At 38.0% G+C, this 20225-nt stretch overlaps 3 protein-coding genes across 3 annotated transcripts in view; 1 reads left to right on the forward strand and 2 right to left on the reverse strand.

Annotated features, from left to right (window-relative positions):
- Window positions 1-121: 121 nt before the first annotated feature.
- On the reverse strand, window positions 122-2931 carry Gle1 (Gle1 RNA export mediator). The gene has a single exon (XM_028311300.1). The coding sequence runs from the start codon at window positions 2841-2843 to the stop codon at window positions 903-905; it is 1941 nt and encodes a 646-aa protein (XP_028167101.1). The 5' UTR covers window positions 2844-2931; the 3' UTR covers window positions 122-902.
- Window positions 2932-3330: 399 nt separating this feature from the next.
- Window positions 3331-10698, forward strand: LOC114357596 (DNA polymerase epsilon catalytic subunit A-like). Its single transcript, XM_028311299.1, has 15 exons — window positions 3331-3505; window positions 3590-3713; window positions 3950-4168; window positions 4420-4649; window positions 4936-5256; window positions 5334-5434; window positions 5501-5642; window positions 6086-6218; window positions 6473-6586; window positions 7247-7421; window positions 7747-8014; window positions 9307-9416; window positions 9872-9990; window positions 10076-10215; window positions 10512-10698. Exons 1-15 carry the CDS (start codon window positions 3423-3425, stop codon window positions 10696-10698), a joined length of 2466 nt encoding a protein of 821 aa, XP_028167100.1. The 5' UTR covers window positions 3331-3422.
- Window positions 10699-12157: 1459 nt separating this feature from the next.
- Window positions 12158-20225, reverse strand: part of LOC114357603 (uncharacterized) — an 85068-nt gene continuing 77000 nt past the window's right edge. Inside the window, exons 2-3 of the mRNA XM_028311305.1 lie at window positions 19903-20098; window positions 12158-12426 (exon numbers count right to left, since the gene is read on the reverse strand). Of these exons, the coding sequence (XP_028167106.1) occupies window positions 12158-12426; window positions 19903-20098 (465 nt within the window). The remainder of the gene's footprint in view (window positions 12427-19902; window positions 20099-20225) is intronic.

Below are 20225 nucleotides of genomic sequence, written 5' to 3' on the forward strand. Positions count from 1 at the left end.
GTCTAGGGGGGCTGGTCACAGCAAAAACAGCAGGAATCAGTGTATAATGTACCTGAGTAGGCAGGAGGTCTGCGTGTAACAGAATTTAAATAAAAATAAAGCAAAACCAGATTATGGAGTAAACAAAATCTTTACTGACAATTAAACATTTTCAAGTTATCAAAAATTAATTTTATTATGTCCGCTAGCTTTACTTATGAAAGAAGAATATTTTTAAAAGCTTATAACAAACATTCCTTAGATTAAAATTAATGAGTATCACATGATTTCATGAAATTACCTATGTCCATATCTGCTGTGGCACTAACCAACAAACTTTAAATAATTATTATTCTACTAAAATACATAGAGATAAGATTAAGGAAAAATCTAAAGAAAAACCACAAACCAGAATTTGAATCACAAATAAAATAAACATCAAGATAATAGTTTTTTTGTAGAATTCTTAGATCAATATTGTGGTAAAAGTTGGTACTATATTTTTTATGTTATTTTTTTACAAATACATACTTGCTCTTATATTACTAGTTTAAAGATTGCTATTATTAAAATAGTTGAAAGTTGAGCAGTAAACAACACATAAAAAGATGTAACAAAACATTCAGAAAAATATTCCACCCGCAAAGCTTTTCACAGATGGCGCTAGCGTCGGTCCGTGCAGGTTTATAGGTTTGACCTTTATAACTTTGTGTTAGATTACTTACAGATGCTATTTATTTTATCCAGTGAATAAGAATAAAATCAAGATTTCTAAAATGCTATCTACAAAATGTATGTGATCACTGGCAATGACTTGATCGACGATGCGCCACCTAGCGAAATAAACTCACAGTTTGGATTCCCATTGAATTCATTCATATTGTAGGGCCATGCAGCAGGAACAAGTAAAATACATTAACTGCCTACCAAGTATTAGGAGGCAAAAGTCCACTTGGTGGTGAAATTTGTCCTGTTTTAAGTACATTTTGCAAAAATACTTCCAATCTTGTTTTTGGACCTCCTTCATCTATGTCTTGTAATATGGCCAAGTAGTCTGTAGTTATTAGCTTTATAACTTTAACAAATTGTTTGCCATAATTTTTGAAAAATTCAGATCCACAAACAGAAAAGAAATCATGCAACAATGTAGCACATATGTCCGGTTCAGGTCTCAAATTGATAAAGGAAGCAAGCCATCTCCATGCGTAACATATTCCATGTGGATTTACTGTATTTATAAATCTAGGTGTCAGAGCAATCCAGATTGCACAGTTGAGCCTAAAGATTCCTGACATTCTCTTTAAAAATTTATCCTGTTTTTCTACCACTCCTTCCTCATTGTATGTGTAGCCTCTTGATAAGTAGAATTCTTTATCTGTTTGTCCTTCCTTCTGTGGCAAAAACATGGGCACTAGGTAAGGACATTGTCTATAAAAATTGGCTTCTAGAAGCTTGCCAAATATTGGAAATTGAGACCACAGAGCAGCTGTAACAGCAGCAAGAGGGAAGGCAGCTTCAGGGTTGCTTGAAACCAGTAGATCACCTTGCCTTACAATCTTCTTGGCCAATAGAGCAGTACAGTAATAAAGGCCTTGAGGGTGTTGGGTGGCTGTGACATAAGTATCTAAGACCTGAACCCTTTCTCCTTTCAATAACTTATAAAGTTTGTCATATTTATCACGAATGTGCGATCCACTTACAGATGACAATGCATTCACAGGTGTGTTAACAGCTTTTTGACAGTCAAACCTGAATTTTTTCATGTTTGTATTTTCTAATAAATCTTTGTATTGGCTTTCATAAGACTCCAGAAATGTTTTCAGTTCTTCATAATTGCTGTAGTTTTTGGAAGAATAAAACATTGGCTTGGTAGACTTTTTGGACGATGCGGCTGCTTGTTTCTGTGCCTGTGCTATTTCAACTGCTTTTTGTTCTTCTGCTTTCTTCATCTCCTGTTCCTTCTTCTTTGCTTCCTCTAATTCTTTTAATTTTTGGATTTCCTGCTTTTTATGCAAATCAAGGTCAGCAAATATTTTCTTTTTGATATTTTCTACATTAACAGATAATACTTCAGCTTGTTTGACTTCTTTGTCTGTAATGGAGCCACTTTTACAGCTCTCCATTATGGAGTTAATAGTGCTTATTACTGCATTGATGGCAGTAATATACTTATCGCAGATAACTTTTGCAAGTGGTTCAGTCTGCAATAAATTTGTCAGTTCATTATAACAGATGCATATTTTGGTGTGGCTGTCTGTAATAGACGCAAATCGAGCAGTTGCTCTATTTTGTTCTTCTAATATCCTGTTCATATTTTCCATATTTTGTTTTTTAAGGATTTGGCTTTGTAGTTCATCTTGTTTCGCCTGTTCAAGCAAAGATGAATTGTCATTATCCTGTAGACTTTTCAACAGCTCCATTTTTCGCACTCTGCCCTCCAAGGTTCGGCGGTTGCATTCATCACTTAGTTTGATGGAAAATTTTTTCATTGCATCAGCACGGTTTGTAATCATTTGCTCAATCAAATCATTGAATAATTCTTCTGCACTTTCTTTTAGTTTGTTATCATAGTTCTTCATGAGAAGAGTGAACCGAAGATCTTCGCGCACTTTATCTTCAACCAGACTCTCGTCAAATGTTTCTATATTTTTCGGGGCGTCTTCAATAACTATCTCTTGCTTTTTGATGGGACTGTTTGGCCCTATAGTTACCTCTTTTACCAGAGGACTCATTTCTGCAGCTTTCGTGAGCGCCGATATACGAAGTCTTGAAAAATCTGCTAGTTGGTCAGAAATACTACTATCACAATTCTTGTAACTGCCATTTAAAGATAAATCTTGAAGTGAATCGTATGTTTGATCCATTTTTGTCCTTATAATTAAGATGTTTATAAAATTTATCAAGCTTTCAACATTAACAACATAACCTCAAAGCAGATAGGATAGCAGAAGACGGTTGGCTGACGTTAATGACAGTTTCTTTTTTTTCTGCACTGGCAGGCAGCCATCATGCCTAGGCATAGGCATAAACATATTTGAGGCGGAACTTGGTTCATCAAACAAAGGTCGCGCAGCCAGAGTTGAGGCGACCAACACAAAGATTTATATCTGTAAACGCTTGTTGTATGTACTGATATCTTGCAGTGTTCTGTATTCAAATATTATATTCATGTGAGTGTGTTCGCCTCAACTTTCGTTGCGCGTTCTATATCCACTCCACGTTATCAGTGAATTCAGTGATGATTTCACATTTTCACTTAACATTTTTGTGCACAAAATTAGCCGATGTAGCCCTTACCATCCAGTATCTTTGCGTTATACGTGTTTCGATTCTAAAAAAAAATAAAAATGGCGCCAAAAATTGACAGTTGTTGACATCTGTTTTTGGTTGTGTTGTGGTTTGTGGTTATATTTTATTTTGATGAAAACATTTATTATTTCACAATGGTTTTGCAAAATACTGGTAAATATAGATCAGATAGAGAAGATTCAAGCAAGAAAGATGCAGGTACTTCATCAGGAAGCAGGTGTGTTGATTATAATTCGTATTTTTATGTTGATCAACTGTTGTGTCTGTATCGAAGTATTAACTATTTTTTTCTATATTATAGAGAAGAATCATCAGAATCACGTATAAGGATAGCCTTGGAGAATGACAAAATTGACTCGAAATATGGATTTGATCGCGTACGAGATGCCAAGGAAAGAACAGGTTACCTAATAAATATGCACACAGTGAGTACTTTATTTTCATTAAAATTCCATTAAGGTCATTGTTAAAACATGTTTAAATGTAAGAAATGTATGTGACTTTGTTGGTGTACCTAATAAATAAATAAAGATATAACCATCAGTCTCTACTGCACTGCAGGAGCCCGACACTGTTTACCAGAGGCAATATGCTTATAAGATATTCTCTAATTATTTACTTAAAGGTATTTAAGTTATCATATCACTTAACTTCTTTTTAGGCTGAAATTCTAGATGAAGACAAAAGGTTGGTGGCAGCGATGGACTACTATTTTATTGAGATGGACGGAGCCAGGTTCAAGATATCCCTGATGTTCCAACCTTACTTCCTCATCATGGCCCGGCAGGAATGTGAGCAGGAAGTCATACAGTACTTGTCCAAGAAGTTTGCTGGGACTATACACAAAATTGAAATCATTGAAAAGGAGGATTTGGATTTGGTGTGTATTTAAAAATATGTTCTGCTGAGTTTTTATCAATGAAATTAATAAATTATATTATTATAATTTGATCAACTAAATTATCTCATAATAATTCATATCATTGAAGCCTTAATCACATGAAATCAAGGTATCACCAAACTTTTCCAGATTTTGCATCTTCAAAAGTAAATTAAAATAATTTTATTGTCAATACATAAATGCAAATAAAATTATTTGATTTGATGTATTCTTATATCTTACATTTTCAGCTTAACCACTTATCTGGTCTTAAACAAAGCTATATTAAGCTCTCCTTCATGTCTCAAAATGAAATGATGAAAGTTAGGAGAGAGATACTCACAGCAGTTAATAAGAATAAAGAGAGGGAGAAAAAAGATGCTATTTATGCTGAGATGCTGACCAACGCACTGACAAGTGCTGCTGCGTTGGAGTACGCCAAGAAAACCACTGATCACATGGAAAATATTTTAGATATCAGGTACTTTATGTTGTGCATATTTTTTGTTTAGAACCTTAGTAAATAAAAAATGTTCTTGTCTTTGAAAGAAAGAAAGAAAACATTTTTATTCATTACCACATAAGTTAATAGAGAAATATTAATGTAAATTATTAAAAAATGTACATACACAGGATACTGAAATGGTGGGCCACTCAGCATATCAGGAATGCCACGACTCTGGTCTTCCGTGGACACCCAGACAGAGAGAGCAGTACTTTTTGTTGGTACTGCTTAAAATCCTTAATCTAATATGATTTTTCCCCAGGGAGCATGATGTGCCTTACCATGTGAGAGTATCAATCGACATGCAGATTTTCTGTGGCACCTGGTACACTATCAAAAGTCGCGGCACTGAGCCGCCAGTGTTCACCAAACGCGACGACATCCTGGAACGACCTGACCCTATAGTACTAGCCTTTGATATAGAAACCACAAAATTGCCATTAAAATTCCCTGATTCACAAACCGATCAGATTATGATGATTTCATACATGATTGATGCACAGGGATACTTGATCACCAATAGAGAGATCATTTCTACTGATGTTGAAGATTTTGAATACACTCCTAAACCTGAATTTGAAGGGTAAGGTTTCCTTCTTGTTGGTGTAATTTAGTGTTTCAACTACTTTATTATGGAACTGGGTCTTTTTATATTTACAGGCAGTTCATAGTATTCAATGAAGAAAACGAATTGGCTCTAATACAGAAGTTTTTTGACCACATAATGGATGTGAAACCCCACATTTTCGTCACATACAACGGTAAATGCGTTTATTTAATATCACTTTGTATACATATTTCTTTTACTAATAATCTTCTTTACGTAGGTGACTTCTTCGACTGGCCCTTTGTTGAGGCGCGAGCAGCGATACTGGGACTTGACATGAAGCAGGAGATTGGCTTCAGTAAGATCACAGCCCGTGACGGCAGCTACGCCTGCCGCCCTGCTATGCACATGGATTGTTTATGGTAACAGTAGATTATACAATAGAGCAATAGAATATGGCCAATTATATTTTATCAAACTCGATGTACAACTTTTTATAAGTAAAGTTCGTAAACCTACCAATAGATGGCGCTGTTCTGACTTAGCTCGCGCAAATGAAGTATTCACAGTGCCCCATAAACATATTGTTTGGTTGGTACTTGATATAGTCCTCAATTAGACCTATATTTGATTTAGGATCACAACTGATAGGCATTTTCCATCTAATAAGAAATTGCTGCTCCACTAACATTGTCATAGAGATATTTTAACGCTGGTAGATCACTTCTACATAGAAGCTTTGGTAGCGAAACTAATGAGGTTCCACACGCAAAGCACGCAAGATTTCGCGGCCAAGGCGTAACTCTACTTTTCGGCGACGTGTTCTAACATGTACTCGTAATACTCGTATTATTATCTATTACAGCTGGGTAAAAAGAGATTCATACCTGCCAGTGGGGTCTCAAGGTTTAAAAGCCGTAGCCAAAGCGAAACTCAGGTACGATCCGGTAGAATTGGACCCTGAAGACATGTGTCGCATGGCGGCTGAACAACCACAGGTAAGTGATTCTGGTTAGAAATAATAAAAAACCAGGGCCTCACAAACTTTTTTTACTGCGATGCCCTTGGAGGTTTGGCACTTTTTGCTACGCACATTATTTTCATTCGCCTCGCGACACCCTTGGGATAATGCCACACAGCTTGAAAACCCAAGCTTTAAACATACAAACTTTAAATAAAATTACAAACTACCAATCTATTTCAATAAATTAACCAATTTGTAGATGATTTAAAGTGTCATATTACCTTTCAGGTGCTATCCAACTATTCAGTGTCTGATGCAGTGGCCACATACTACTTGTACATGAAATACGTCCATCCATTCATATTTGCGTTATGTACTATTATCCCATTGGAGCCAGATGAGGTAAACATTAAATTTATTGCATGTGGCATTTAATAAATATAGGTATTCTATTAAATTACTGCTTGATAGAATATATGATGATGATGATGATGATGATGTAACCTGCTATGGTGTACACTTTTTCTAAATTGTAATTTTTTATAAGTAATTGATATATTTCTAATCTATCTTAGGCCTTTTCCAGACACGCGCGGTAACCGTGCAGTTGCATTTGCATCAAACCGTAGCCGCTCTGTTGATGGGAATTCTCGTACATTTGCATCTAACCATAACTGCACGGTTACGGTTCGATGCAAACTGTCCAAGCAACAGCACAAATTCCGCCGTGTCTGAAGTAGGCCTAATACCCAGAACACACGGTAAAACGCAATTGCAACGAAACTGCAACTTCTATCTTTTTTTTTTATATTTATTCAGTTTAGACCACAAGTGGCACTTATGAAGACGTCAGTTACATTTGAGACCACACATGACGTGACCAGTTTGAAACCGGTTTGAAATGGTCGCGTCATGTGTGGTCTCTCAACGGAGTTTCTGCCATAGATTATGGCAGAAACTTAGATGCAACTCAAAAGTAACTAGAAGTTGCAGTTTCGTTGCAATTGCGTTTCACCGTGTGTTCTGGGCATAAATGTTCAACTGTTGACGTAAACATTCCAGGTACTCCGCAAAGGCTCCGGTACGTTATGCGAGTCGCTGCTCATGGTGCAAGCGTTCCACGCGAATATAGTCTTCCCGAATAAGCAAGTGGAGGAGCTTAATAAGCTTACTAACGATGGACACGTGTTGGAGACCGAGACTTACGTAGGAGGCCACGTAGAAGCATTGGAATCTGGTAAGTACGAGATAGGTCGTAACTGACGGAAAAAAAGTATCATATACGGTCGCAGCTAATGGTGCTAGTGTAAAATATAGTGTTCCCAATAAGCTCACTAGCAACAAACTCGTTGAAACACAAACTGATATTATAATGCCTCCAGCATTAGAGTTTGCTGAGTCAAATTCGGATTGTTTTAGTGTATAGGCTCCTTTTCAGGGCATTTACACTTCCCGATTATAGCTTGCGTTACCACCACTTCGGGACAACATATATCGGCACTAGAAAGTACTACTTTTTTCTTCTTTGCCAACAATGTATACCCTTACACATCCTTTTCCAGGTGTTTTTCGAGCAGACATCAAATGCAAGTTCCGAATCGTCCCATCAGCTGTGGACAACCTCATATCCACCATTGAGAAGACCATGAAACACGCCATAGAAGTCGAAGAGGGTATTCCCCTAGATCTGGTCACCAATTTCGATGAGGTGTGCGGCGAGATCCGCGCCAAGTTGGAACATATGAGGGACCACCCGAGGAGGGACGAAAACCCGCTTATTTACCATTTGGACGTAGGCGCTATGTACCCTAACATCATTTTGACTAACAGGTACTTAAAAACTTAACATTTTGCATCTTATGAAGTAATAATAGGGTTTAATTTGCAAAATACATGCAGTCTGTGATATGTTTGTTGCTGCTGTGCTGTGCAGTCAGCGTCAAATAGTTCGTGACACCCAAAGTGGCCAGAAAGTTGACAACACAACCTTATTCCAATGAGGATCATTTCGATTTTTAGCTGTGAATTCAGATTTATAGGGCTAAGAAATCCTTAATACACAGTGCAAAAATTTTTGTTCTACGACAAAAATTGACGAAGTTATGGCCAAATTACTAAAAAAGTTCACTGACCGCCCGGCGCGGGGACGATGACGTCATTATATCCGATCCGAACGCTGCCGGCGTACTGCGTGGATAGAAAATATTTTTTTCTAGCCAAATTATCAGTTTTAGAGAAAAACTTGTAATGACATTTATTCATCAGAATAAAGTAAGCTATCGATAGGTAATTTTTAAAAATGGAAATTGTGAAAAATAACGCAAAAAATCCATACGCTCATACGATTCAATGGCACGCAGAGACGCGATTGGGGTCTCCTAGGCTATAAGCTGGGTATGACTTATCCCCCCCCAGGCCAGAAACTGGGTATTAGCATCATATTATGTATTATTATGTTCAATACAAACAATCATTAAGTTACACTCACCCCAACCGCGTCTCCGCATTGCATCGAATCCTATGAAAATGTGGTTTTTGGACATAGCAATACTTATTTTTCACAATTTTTATTTTTAAAAATTACTGGTCGATAGGTTACTTTATTTTGAAGAATAAATGTTATTAAAAGTTTTTTTCTAAAACTGATAGTTTAGCCGGAAAAAAATATTTTCCATCCCATTAGTACGCCGGCTGCGCTCGATTCGGATATAATGACGTCACGCGGCCTTGCGTACGTTGACTTTTAGCGGCAAAAACGGCCTATGTTTATTACTTAATATCTTCTTAAGTAATGGTCCGATTTGGATAATTCAAAAAGATATATCTTTCTTATGTCTTAAAGATTAACGTAGATACTAGTTTTATTGAATTTTCTACAACAGTACTGATCCTCATTGTAACAATGACGTGTTGCGAACTTTTTGACTACTTCGGGCGTCACAAACTATTTGCCGCTAACTGTACCTTCAAACAGTCCTAACTACATTCGGTACATCAGTGGACATTCAATTAATACTCACCTTAAAAATAGTGAAGCACAAGCAAAATTGATCTCTATCGGAAACTTAATAAAGTTCCGATTGGGAGTTCCGAAGGTAGTGATATTGGGGTCATATTTGCAGATTGCAACCGTCAGCGATGGTCAACACTAGCATTTGTGCTGTGTGCGACTACAACAAGCCCGGCGCCACTTGCCAGAGGCACATGGAGTGGATGTGGCGAGGAGATTATCGTAAGCCATCATTATTTTATTACTAGCTTTTGCCCGCGGCTTAAGCCGCGTGAAATTTAGTTTGTCACAGATCGTCATAAACTATAGGCTATATGTTATTCTGGGTTATAAAGAATAATCCTGTAAAGTTTTATCAAAATCCGTTCAGTAGTTTTTGCGTGAAAGAGTAACAAACATGCATCCAGACATCCAAACTTTCGCATTTATAATATTAGTAGGACTGTAAATAGTGGCTATTTCATAATCTTTTTCCATGGCATCCTTAGGGCGTGTGTTATGGAGCCAGTTTCTGTCTGGTTCGACGTCGGACCGCTTCGTCGCCGGATCGGGTGGAAATTGGCTCGTCAACACACGTCCTAAGGATGCCACAGAAAAAGATAATGTTGCTAGTGTTTAGCCAAAAAAGTTTTTTTTACTGTGATGGATAATTTTATCTTATGTCGCTTTTTGTTTAGTGCCAGCAACAAGAAGTGAATACCAAAGAATACAGCAGCAGTTGGAGACTGAAAAGTTTCCCCCTCTACACCCAGGGGGACCTCAGAGAGCCTTCCATGCTTTACCTAAAGAAGATCAGGTAAGTCTTATCCTGAAACCTGTTTAATTACATTAAAACAGGTATTTTGCTCATAGCTATATTTGAAAATTTATTGATTTTTTAGGCCGCGTATGAGAAAAAGCGGTTAGCGGATTATTGTAGAGTGGCGTACAAGAAAACTAAAGTAACTAGAACTGAAGTGCGGACCACGACGATATGCCAAAAAGAAAATTCCTTCTACGTCGACACAGTACGAGCTTTCAGGTAACGATTTAGTAAAATATCTTCTTGAATACTTTTGCTTACTATGTTTCTTCAAAATGTTCTTTTTTATAACATCCTTTCATGTTCTAGCCTGTAGACTCGAAGGTCTGCAATCAGAGAACATGTTTTTTTTCTTTCTTTTTTGTTGCCACTAGAATGTTGGAGTATGAATGTGGAGTATTATATCTTTAACGACATTTTACATTATTTCTCGACCATAAGACGAGGTATTAAAGTTCAAAATACAATGTCAACCATTATTGTAAAGGCCTAATCACATGATGCTCATTTTACAGAGACCGTCGCTACGAATACAAAGCGCTGAACAAACAGGCCAAAGCGAAAGTGGCCGAGGCCGTGGCGAGTGGCGACGCGGCCGAAATCAAGTCGGCCAAGAGTCGGGAGGTCCTCTATGACTCGCTGCAGTTGGCCCATAAGTGCATCCTCAACTCGTTCTACGGCTATGTTATGAGGAGAGGGTGAGTTTATCATGATTAAGCTTTGCAGTAAGGGAGGGAGACTGTCTTAGAAAAGAGGACATGGTATATCAAGTCTGCCAAGAGTCGGGAAGTCCTTTATGACTCGCTGCAGCTGGCTCATAAGTGCATCCTCAACTCTTTCTACGGCTATGTTATGAGGAGAGGGTGAGTTTATCATGATTAAGCTTTGCAGTAAGGGAGAGAGACTATCCTAGGCAGGAGGACATGGTATATCAAGTCGGCCAAGAGTAGGGAGGTTCTCTATGACTCGCTGCAGTTGGCTCATAAGTGTATCCTCAACTCTTTCTACGGCTATGTTATGAGGAGAGGGTGAGTTTATCATAATTAAGCTTTGTAGTAAGGGAGGGTGACTGTCCTAGGCAGGAGGGCATGGTATATCAAGTCGGCCAAGAGTTGGGAGGTCCTCTATGACTCGCTGCAGCTGGCCCACAAGTGCATCCTCAACTCTTACTACGGCTATGTTATGAGGAGAGGGTGAGTTTATCATGATTAAGCTTTGCAGTAAGGGAGAGAGACTATCCTAGGCAGGAGGACATGGTATATCAAGTCGGCCAAGAGTAGGGAGGTTCTCTATGACTCGCTGCAGTTGGCCCATAAGTGCATCCTCAACTCCTTCTACGGCTATGTTATGAGGAGAGGGTGAGTTTATTATGATTAAGCATAGCAGCATGGAGATCAAATCCTAATCAGAGACCGTCGCTACGAATACAAGGCGCTGAACAAACAGGCCAAAGCGAAAGTGGCCGAGGCCGTGGCGAGTGGCGACGCGGCCGAGATCAAATCGACCAAGAGTCGGGAGGTCCTGTATGACTCGCTGCAGTTGGCCCACAAGTGCATCCTCAACTCTTACTACGGCTATGTTATGAGGAGAGGGTGAGTTTATTATGATTAAGCATAGCTGTAGCATGGATATCAAATCCTGATCAGAAACCGTCGCTACGAATACAAGGCGCTGAACAAACAGGCCAAAGCGAAAGTGGCAGAGGCCGTGGCCAGCGGCGACGCGGCCGAGATCAAATCGGCCAAGAGTCGGGAGGTCCTCTATGACTCGCTGCAGTTGGCCCACAAGTGCATCCTCAACTCTTTCTACGGCTATGTCATGAGGAGAGGGTGAGTTTGTTTTAAATATGATATGATAAATCAGCTATTGCAATAGGACGTGACTTTACCAAGTCGGCCAAGAGTCGGGAGGTCCTCTATGACTCGCTGCAGTTGGCCCACAAGTGCATCCTCAACTCTTTCTACGGCTATGTCATGAGGAGAGGGTGAGTTTGTTTTAAATATGATATGATAAATCAGGTATTGCAATAGGACGTGACTTTACCAAGTCGGCCAAGAGTCAGGAGGTTCTCTATGACTCGCTGCAGTTGGCCCACAAGTGCATCCTCAACTCGTTCTACGGCTATGTCATGAGAAGAGGGTGAGTTTATGTAAAATATAAATCAGGTACCGCAATAGGACGTAACTGTATCAAATCGGTCAAGAGTCGGGAAGTCCTCTATGACTCGCTGCACCTGGCTCATAAATGCATCCTCAACTCGTTCTACGGCTATGTTATGAGGAGAGGGTAAGTTTATCATGATTAAGCTTTGCAGTAAGGCAGACAGAGTCCTAGGCAGGTGGGGATTATTATCAAGTCGGCCAAGAGTCGGGAGGTCCTCTATGACTCGCTGCAGTTGGCTCATAAGTGTATCCTCAACTCTTTCTATGGCTACGTCATGAGGAGAGGGTGAGTTTATCATGATTAAGCTTAGCAGTAAGGGAGAGAGACTGTCCTAGGCAGGAGGACACGGTATATCAAATCGGCCAAGAGTCGGGAGGTCCTGTATGACTCGCTGCAACTGGCCCATAAATGCATCCTCAACTCTTTCTACGGCTACATCATGAGGAGAGGGTAAGTTTATAATAATATGATCAAGCATAGCCAAAAAGGTATCAGTTCTAAGTAGGAAGAAGCGATTTCATCAAGTCAGCCAAACGCCCCGACTCTTGCTTAAGGCCGGGTAACAGAGAAAATGGCGAAAATGAGGATTTCATTTTTCATTTTTAAGGTACTAAACAGTAAAATAAAAGGCTAAGATTTTTTTTGGGCATAGTTGAGGATATTTTCTAGGGCTATTAACGGATGGAAACACGATTTGATGAAGTTGACTCGATAGAATAAATTCCCAAAGTTACCTCTATTCGTTTTCTAATAACGGTTTTATTTTTAAAATAAGCGATTTGAGATTCTGAATCTTTTACTAAACTAAAGTTCAGAAATAACTTGAGGGCTTTTAACGGATGAAATTTTTATATTGCGTCTTATTTAGTTACTATGTTAAAAAATGTGGAAAAAATCGCCCATGACGGCTTGGACAATCACAATCAGTCGCGCGGTGGCGCTTACGGAGGACGGACGCGTGCCAGTTTTTTGGCCGTGACAGTTCTCGATTTGTCAATATTTTTGACAATGATGACTTTGATGAGTCACAGTATAATAATACCAGTGTTACTGGAGAAAGCTAAAATTTTTGATAATTAAGAATTCTGAATTTTGTCTACCTATTGAAATTTAAATCGTAATGGCTACTGGGTAACATCTCGCATTACCTCGGAGCAAAAAAATGGCTACTGGTTAACATCGCGCGTTAACTTGGAGCTAAAAATGGGTCAAAGTTACGCGTCGTGTCACAACGCTTATAATAAAAATGTACGAGCACTTGCACAAAATAGTTGTTACAACCAACCTTTTGTTGGGTCTAATTCTCGTCACTACACTGCACAACTTAAAATAATTACGTTTTTTGTCGGTAAAAACGTCCTGGTGACGTCACTTAAGCATTTTTCTTATACTGCGTGCGGTCGTTGCGCGTGCGCACAAAGGAATGAGACCGCTCGGACACCGAGCCCACAGCGTGGTAGGGGTGGGGTTGCCCGCTCTTTTGTTTTTTAATACTACTACGCTGAATATTGTGTGCGGATTGGGTTGTCGTACAGGGGTACTACATGGTAAAATAAATCTCGGAGGCGAAAGCAGGATAATATTTATTCGAATCATGTACGCAATTAAATATAAAACTTGGAATACATTACAGGTAAGTATAACTACGTCATCAATCTTATTTGAAAATTAATAGATTACTATTGGCATTGCAATAGGGATAAGAATTAATAAAATATAGCCAGTGGTTCTCAAAGAAGGTTCTATAATACCTCCCATTTGACACAACAATGTGCAAATATTTTTTTATTATAACACTGATCAACAAACTCAAATTCCACTACATCAATGTTATAATGGAGATTCGTGTGTTCATTTTCTGAATCGACATTGAAAACTCAGTACTAATTCCGATTTTCATACTTTAGTTTCAATTGAGTTAATATTTGTTTCTTAGGCTGAGTTGCATCACCAAATATTGACCGTAACTATAACGATAACCGATGATTTTTGTATGGAGTTTCACAGATTTTTGACGTTTGTTACAGTTAAAGTAAGATGGCGCAACCTAGCCTTAGTAAGGGCTCTAATCGTTGATGACTTTTGATTTATATTTAGAGGAATTTTATAATAATTTTTAACAGTTTGAGAGCCTATTTCAAGGACCATCATTAGACTGTTATTAGTGATGATGAGCGGTGGCATTGGAATATGAATTTTACTAGTTGCCTTACAAGGCTGACAATGTCAATGTCGGCATAGTATGATGTTATTGTAATGACTGCTATGAATATTGATGACGGATAGAGGCTAAAAATGTGAAGTATGTCGGTTTTATGGGGTTTTAAAAGTATATTTGAATACAATAAAAGTTTAAGAAGAAGAATAGTTAGTTTATTATGCACTCTCGAGATTTTTATGAGTCGCTGATTGAAATATTATGGTTATGTAGGGAGTTAAGATTATTAGCTTGTAAGAAACGGAAGCTCTGGTTCTGATATGGTAGTCCAAGTAACTATGTATCAACTATCAACCTATAGTAAGAAAAAGCTGTCACCTAAAAGGCTACTCACTAAATAAGTCTTGACTTATAGTTACTAGATTTGCGGTTCCAATCACCAGATTGACTGTGTTTTTGTATTTTTTCCCTTCCGGCAACTGGACCCACTGTCAATGTACATTAAACATTTTTATTACTCAAGTCCCATTCAAATAGAGTTGGAAGAAAAAAAAAGTTATAAAGACATCGCCTGTGCGTACAAAATATTAAACTTCCAAATCTTATCCTTATTTTCTTTTTAAATTTACGACCTGTAGGCCTGGATTGGACGCCGTGATAAACTTTTATCGCGCCATTTTATCTATTTTACGCGATAAGCCCATACTTTCGTCGTCTAAAATCATCGATAAGATTTTATCACGTCGCGCATCCTAGCCCGGCTGGAATCTAATCTGGGACCCTTGATTTTGCCGCCACTACGCGAAGTAATTACCAATTATTTGTCCATAAATCATGTTACGACGAGCTGTCGCCTCCGCCATCTTCGACAGCCGGAGTCATCAGGTCAGAGGTCAGGTCGTATCGAGGAGGAAGCAATTATTGCGAATTAAAGAGTGCCGTGAGTGACGGCCACATAACAAGCTTTAACTTGCCGCGAAGTTTAAGTAGATGCAGGAGTAAAAGCTCTCATTAAAATAATAGGGTTCCGTTGGTGCAAATAATAAACTAGTAGGCTGTAGCTTTTATACAAAAGCTCCATCAATCCAACGAGTTCCGTATGTATTGTTTTGCTTCAATTTTATTAGTGATTTTATAGTAATTTGTTTCTGTTAACTGTTTCTTTGCTTAATCTTTATTTTGTGACTAGATATATATAGGAGATAATAGGAATGGTAATTGCTGTGATCGACAAATAATTAATTATTGGACATTTAAATTATATTAACAACCTTCTCTTTAGCATTACAGGTTTTCCCAACGTGATAGAGCTTCTTAGACATTATAGGGTTCGATTATTTTTGTTTTATTTGTAAAGGATAAGTGATATCGAGAGAAAAGCAAGAAGAGAAAATTCACTCTTTCCCTAAGCTCTTATATCGAGTGTTTTATTCAATAAACAATAATTTTATAATATATTTACATAAACTTAAAATTACCTAAAAACTAAGCTCTTATTAATAAAAGTTACACCCTAGTTGAACTCTGGTTTAAATGGTAATTTAGTATGGGAATAACATTTAAATCCAGTGTTCTTTCCGGGTGTAACTTTTCAATAATAAGGGGGCTTAAATTTTTACAACCTACTTAGGTCATTTTAGTCATTAATCTCCACTGTACGACTCTCTCTAATTATCCAGAGACAATAAAGAATGCCAAGACAGGCTGCTTGCTTTCTGGGGGATCTGGGGTGGTTGGAGTAGGAAGATAAACCACAAATCGCGCACAATGGCCCAATCATGAGGCTAAGTGCGGAATTCGATTGCCCTGCAAAACTAACTAACTATACAGGGTGGAAACGATAAGTGATCTCACTCGATTATTTCTAAACTATGCAAGATATCGAAAAACTGGTTACTGATCCTGAAAGTGCTTCACGAGCTCTATCTAACAGTACCAATAATAGGTTACTAAATAAACTGGATCTATCCGAAAATTCAATGTTTCCAGCTTCCATACATTTAGTAAAACCACTTAATATTAAAAACTGTACAAGCTATCTAAAAACTGGTTACTGATCCTGAAAGTGCTTCTCGAGCTCTATCCAATGGTACCAACAATAAGTTACAAAATAAACTGGATCTATCCGAAAATTCAATGTTTCTAACTTCCATACATTTAGTACTGCCACAGTCATGGCACTCATGTCTTGATAATATTATAGCAAGTAAAGCCTAGAACCAATGTTTTCCATGAATCATTTGAAATAAGAATGCAATTTACGAGTTCATTTTAAGTGTTTATATTTAATTAAAAAAAAATACACATTCCATATTGTGTGGCTGGCATACATTTAGTATGAAGGCTGAAAACATTGAATTTTCGGATAAATCCAGTTAATTCTGTAACCTATTACTGATACCGTTACAAAGAGCTCGTGAAGCTCTTTCAGGATCAGTAACAAGATTTTCAATATCTTGTGTAGTTTAGAAATAATCCAGTGAGATCACTTATCGTTTCCACCCTGTATTATGATGCCATAAGGTCATCTTATACATATTTAGCTACATCTAACAGCGTATCGTGTAGGATGCACCTGTCATCGCAACATAACGCATTGCAAACAACAATCGCGAGCCCGCCAACTATTTGTTATGTAACGCGTCCTTGCAAGGCCGCGCGGGCGCAGTGCGTAGGAGATGCGCCGCGGTAGGGCTGCCGCGTTCAAGATTCAATATGTTTTTCCTAGCAAACCAATTAAATTCAATACTTATTAGATAGTACTATTGCAAAAACACTTAGTGCTATGAAAATTAAGACATTTCGTTTATATTTGAATGGTAACTTAATACCAACGTTAACTTAACTATTTCTACATTTTCAAGTTCATTATTTCGTTTTACTAGTATTATTGCGTTTAAAAAAATGCAACTTCAAGACGAGATATTTATGTTTCTCTGTATTTTTGTTTGAAATAAAGTTACCTACTTTTTAATCGACTTCATGAAAAAGAGGAAGTACTCTATTCAGTTTCATATTTATTTTTCTGTAGGTATCTATTTTCTAGTAAACCAACAGAGTACTGTACGGCTAGCACGACAAACTTTCGAGTTCGCATCGTTTGCGTATTCGAATCGCCATCAAAGATTGAGTACGGATACTACAACTGCGCCCTTGTGAACATGTCGGAAAGTAAACTTAGTATGAGAAATGGTTGCTCGAATCTTATTTTGAGAATCAAAATTGTCACGTTATCGTTTAATTTCAAAATCAAAATCAAAAATATTTATTCAGTTTAGACCACAAGTTGCACTTATGAACGTCAATAGAAAATAATAAAAAAAGAAAAGGTAGCCCTTATGGGGCACTTTACATGTCTCCTTATGTTTTGGGCCCTACCAGCGCTTCGAGACAAACATATTGCAAGTGCTGAGAAGAAACGCCGGAACAAACTCAGTCACCACTTATTATTCGAAGGTTGAGTATCAAATTTTGTCGAATACGCAAACGATTCGAAGACGAAAGTTGTTCATGCTCATTGCTCATTTTAAGCATGTGTAGTTTTTAACTGCATCGTAGGTAATACTACTATTGCCGCCCCTACTGCACAAGATCGGCGCACGAGCATTGTTCACGAGAAGGATAATGAGACCGGTTTACTTTGTTCTCGCAATTAATTCCCCTCAATATGGCCATTTTAAGGCCTCACATGGGCATTTTAATTCACAGGCATTTATTTTATGGGCATTTTTCTTCCTTTTAAGGCGTCCCGGCTTAAAATCGAGTGAAGGTGCCGATTCCCATTAAGATCGGATTTTACACGCCGCATCATTAATGATAAAAATATATTACGGTAAGTAAAATTAAAAGACCAATTAAGAAAATTTTAACACTAAAAGCTTATTAAGTCAGATTCGGATACTTAAATAGTCGGTAATCATTAACAGTTGATGAAATATATTACAGTTAAAGGTTAAAGTTACCGTCGATTTAAATGACGAGGTTTTCGCACTACTCAATTAATTTTATGTTACTGAAATAAAACTGTATTAATAAAAGTGATGGTCTTTTTCGAAATTCGACAAAATTTTCTTCTCTCTTTTCACTATACCTATTAGTACGAGAGCCCACGACCAAAACCATGTCTCATAGCAATACGGCAAAAACCCTATAAAATCGTTAGATTGTGTGATTCTGAACCCGACTAGGTGTGTAGTAACTGTCGAAAGTGTAGCAACTGCGTAAGAGGCCATTTCTGCTGTGTCAAAAAAAAAGACAGTCGGTATTATAGCAATACGTCTGATAGTGAAAATGTACATAGATTTTATAACTGTATTACGAAAAAGTTTGTTTTCAGACATTTTGCGCGTAGCATATAGCCTGTGCGCATTTTTGAAAATGTCAACAAATTTAGCCGACCTGTATCATAGCAATACGGATAATATTTTTTCAACTTTTCGTATTGCTGCCATGATTACCAAAAACCTGTTTTCAGACACTTTAAGTGTATCAAAAAGTTGTATGATAGAGAAGGTGCTACACTTAATTTGTCTGATATAAATTTTTTGCACATGTGGACAACTTATTTTATCATGTCCAACAATTTTCAGACATATTGCTATGATATCGATCGGTAAAATTTGTTAACATTTTCAAAACGGTCTCAAAATTTAATGCGTTCACATTTCCGTCTGAAAATTGTTTTGTTCGCATCAAATAACCAAAATTTACTAATAAAAAGATTTTCAGACGTATTGCTATGAGACATTTTTTTTGTCTCATTTTAATTTTTTTTAAGTGATTTTTCGGGTTTACGCTACACCACTAACGTCTGAAAATAATGTTTCCGGTATCTCAGAACTATCATTCAACTACAGTCTGCAAATCAGACATATTGCTATGATGCAGTTCGGTAAAATTCTTTGACAATTTTGAAAATTCGGTCAGATCAAACGCTACGCGGAAAATGTCTGATATTGGTATTTTCGAGTTCAGGATAATCGTATCTATCGATTTGATGCGGTTTTGGCCGTATTGCTATAAGACAAAAATTTTGGTCGTGGGCTCTCGTACTATATTATTGCAATTCTGCATTATACGAGTACAACAAGAATAAATCCTAAATCAGAACCACGCGAACAAAAGACAGTCGTCAGATAATTACTACATAGGTACGCATTAATAAATCATCCATCTAATAGACTCGAATCACTTAAAACAAAAGACGGCCGAAAGATATTAATTACGCAAGAGTAAATGCCTCAATAGAACGAATCACCAAAACATAAAACAAAAGACGATTGAAAGATCTTAAAAAACAAAAGACAGTGCAGTGTCCGCGACTTCCACTCGGCATGGGGCATACTGAAAACCGGCGTCGTGGCTTTCCTCACCGTGGGCCACGGCATATGCTGCGGGCCGGGTCCCATTGCGTAGGGCATCGCTGTTGCGACAGGGTTGCACTGCTTAGTTCACTTTTTCCTTGTAACGTTTTATGTGCTGTTTCTGTCTTTTTTTTTATGCATACCTTTTTCGTCCTTAACTAAGTGACGTACATCGTAATAAATGATTCTTTCTTTCTAGAGATATCTTTAAAATTGACTTACCCAGCCCGCAAATGAGGTAAGTAGCCGGCGGCTTCAGCACGGACCGCGCGTAGGCCCCCCGGACGGTCTCGAGGGCCCTGGGGGCCCCGGCTACCAGGAGCACCCCGGGGGACACATAACCCGCGTACCGGAGCTCTGCCGTGGCGGCTGCCAGGGCCCCTGCCCACCAGCATTTCGCGTTAGCCGCTAGGAAACTCTATGGACAAAAGAAACATAGTTAAGTACATTTCTTTTTTACGCAGACTTTTTTAATCTAAGATTATCGTGATAGATAGGCGATAGTCCCCCTATGCATATTAACAGTTGATGAAATATATTACAGT

The sequence above is a fragment of the Ostrinia furnacalis genome, unplaced genomic scaffold, assembly GCF_004193835.3.
Source record: "Ostrinia furnacalis isolate ACB-3 unplaced genomic scaffold, ASM419383v2 OfSCF3271, whole genome shotgun sequence".
NCBI classification, from domain to species: Eukaryota; Metazoa; Arthropoda; class Insecta; order Lepidoptera; family Crambidae; genus Ostrinia; species Ostrinia furnacalis.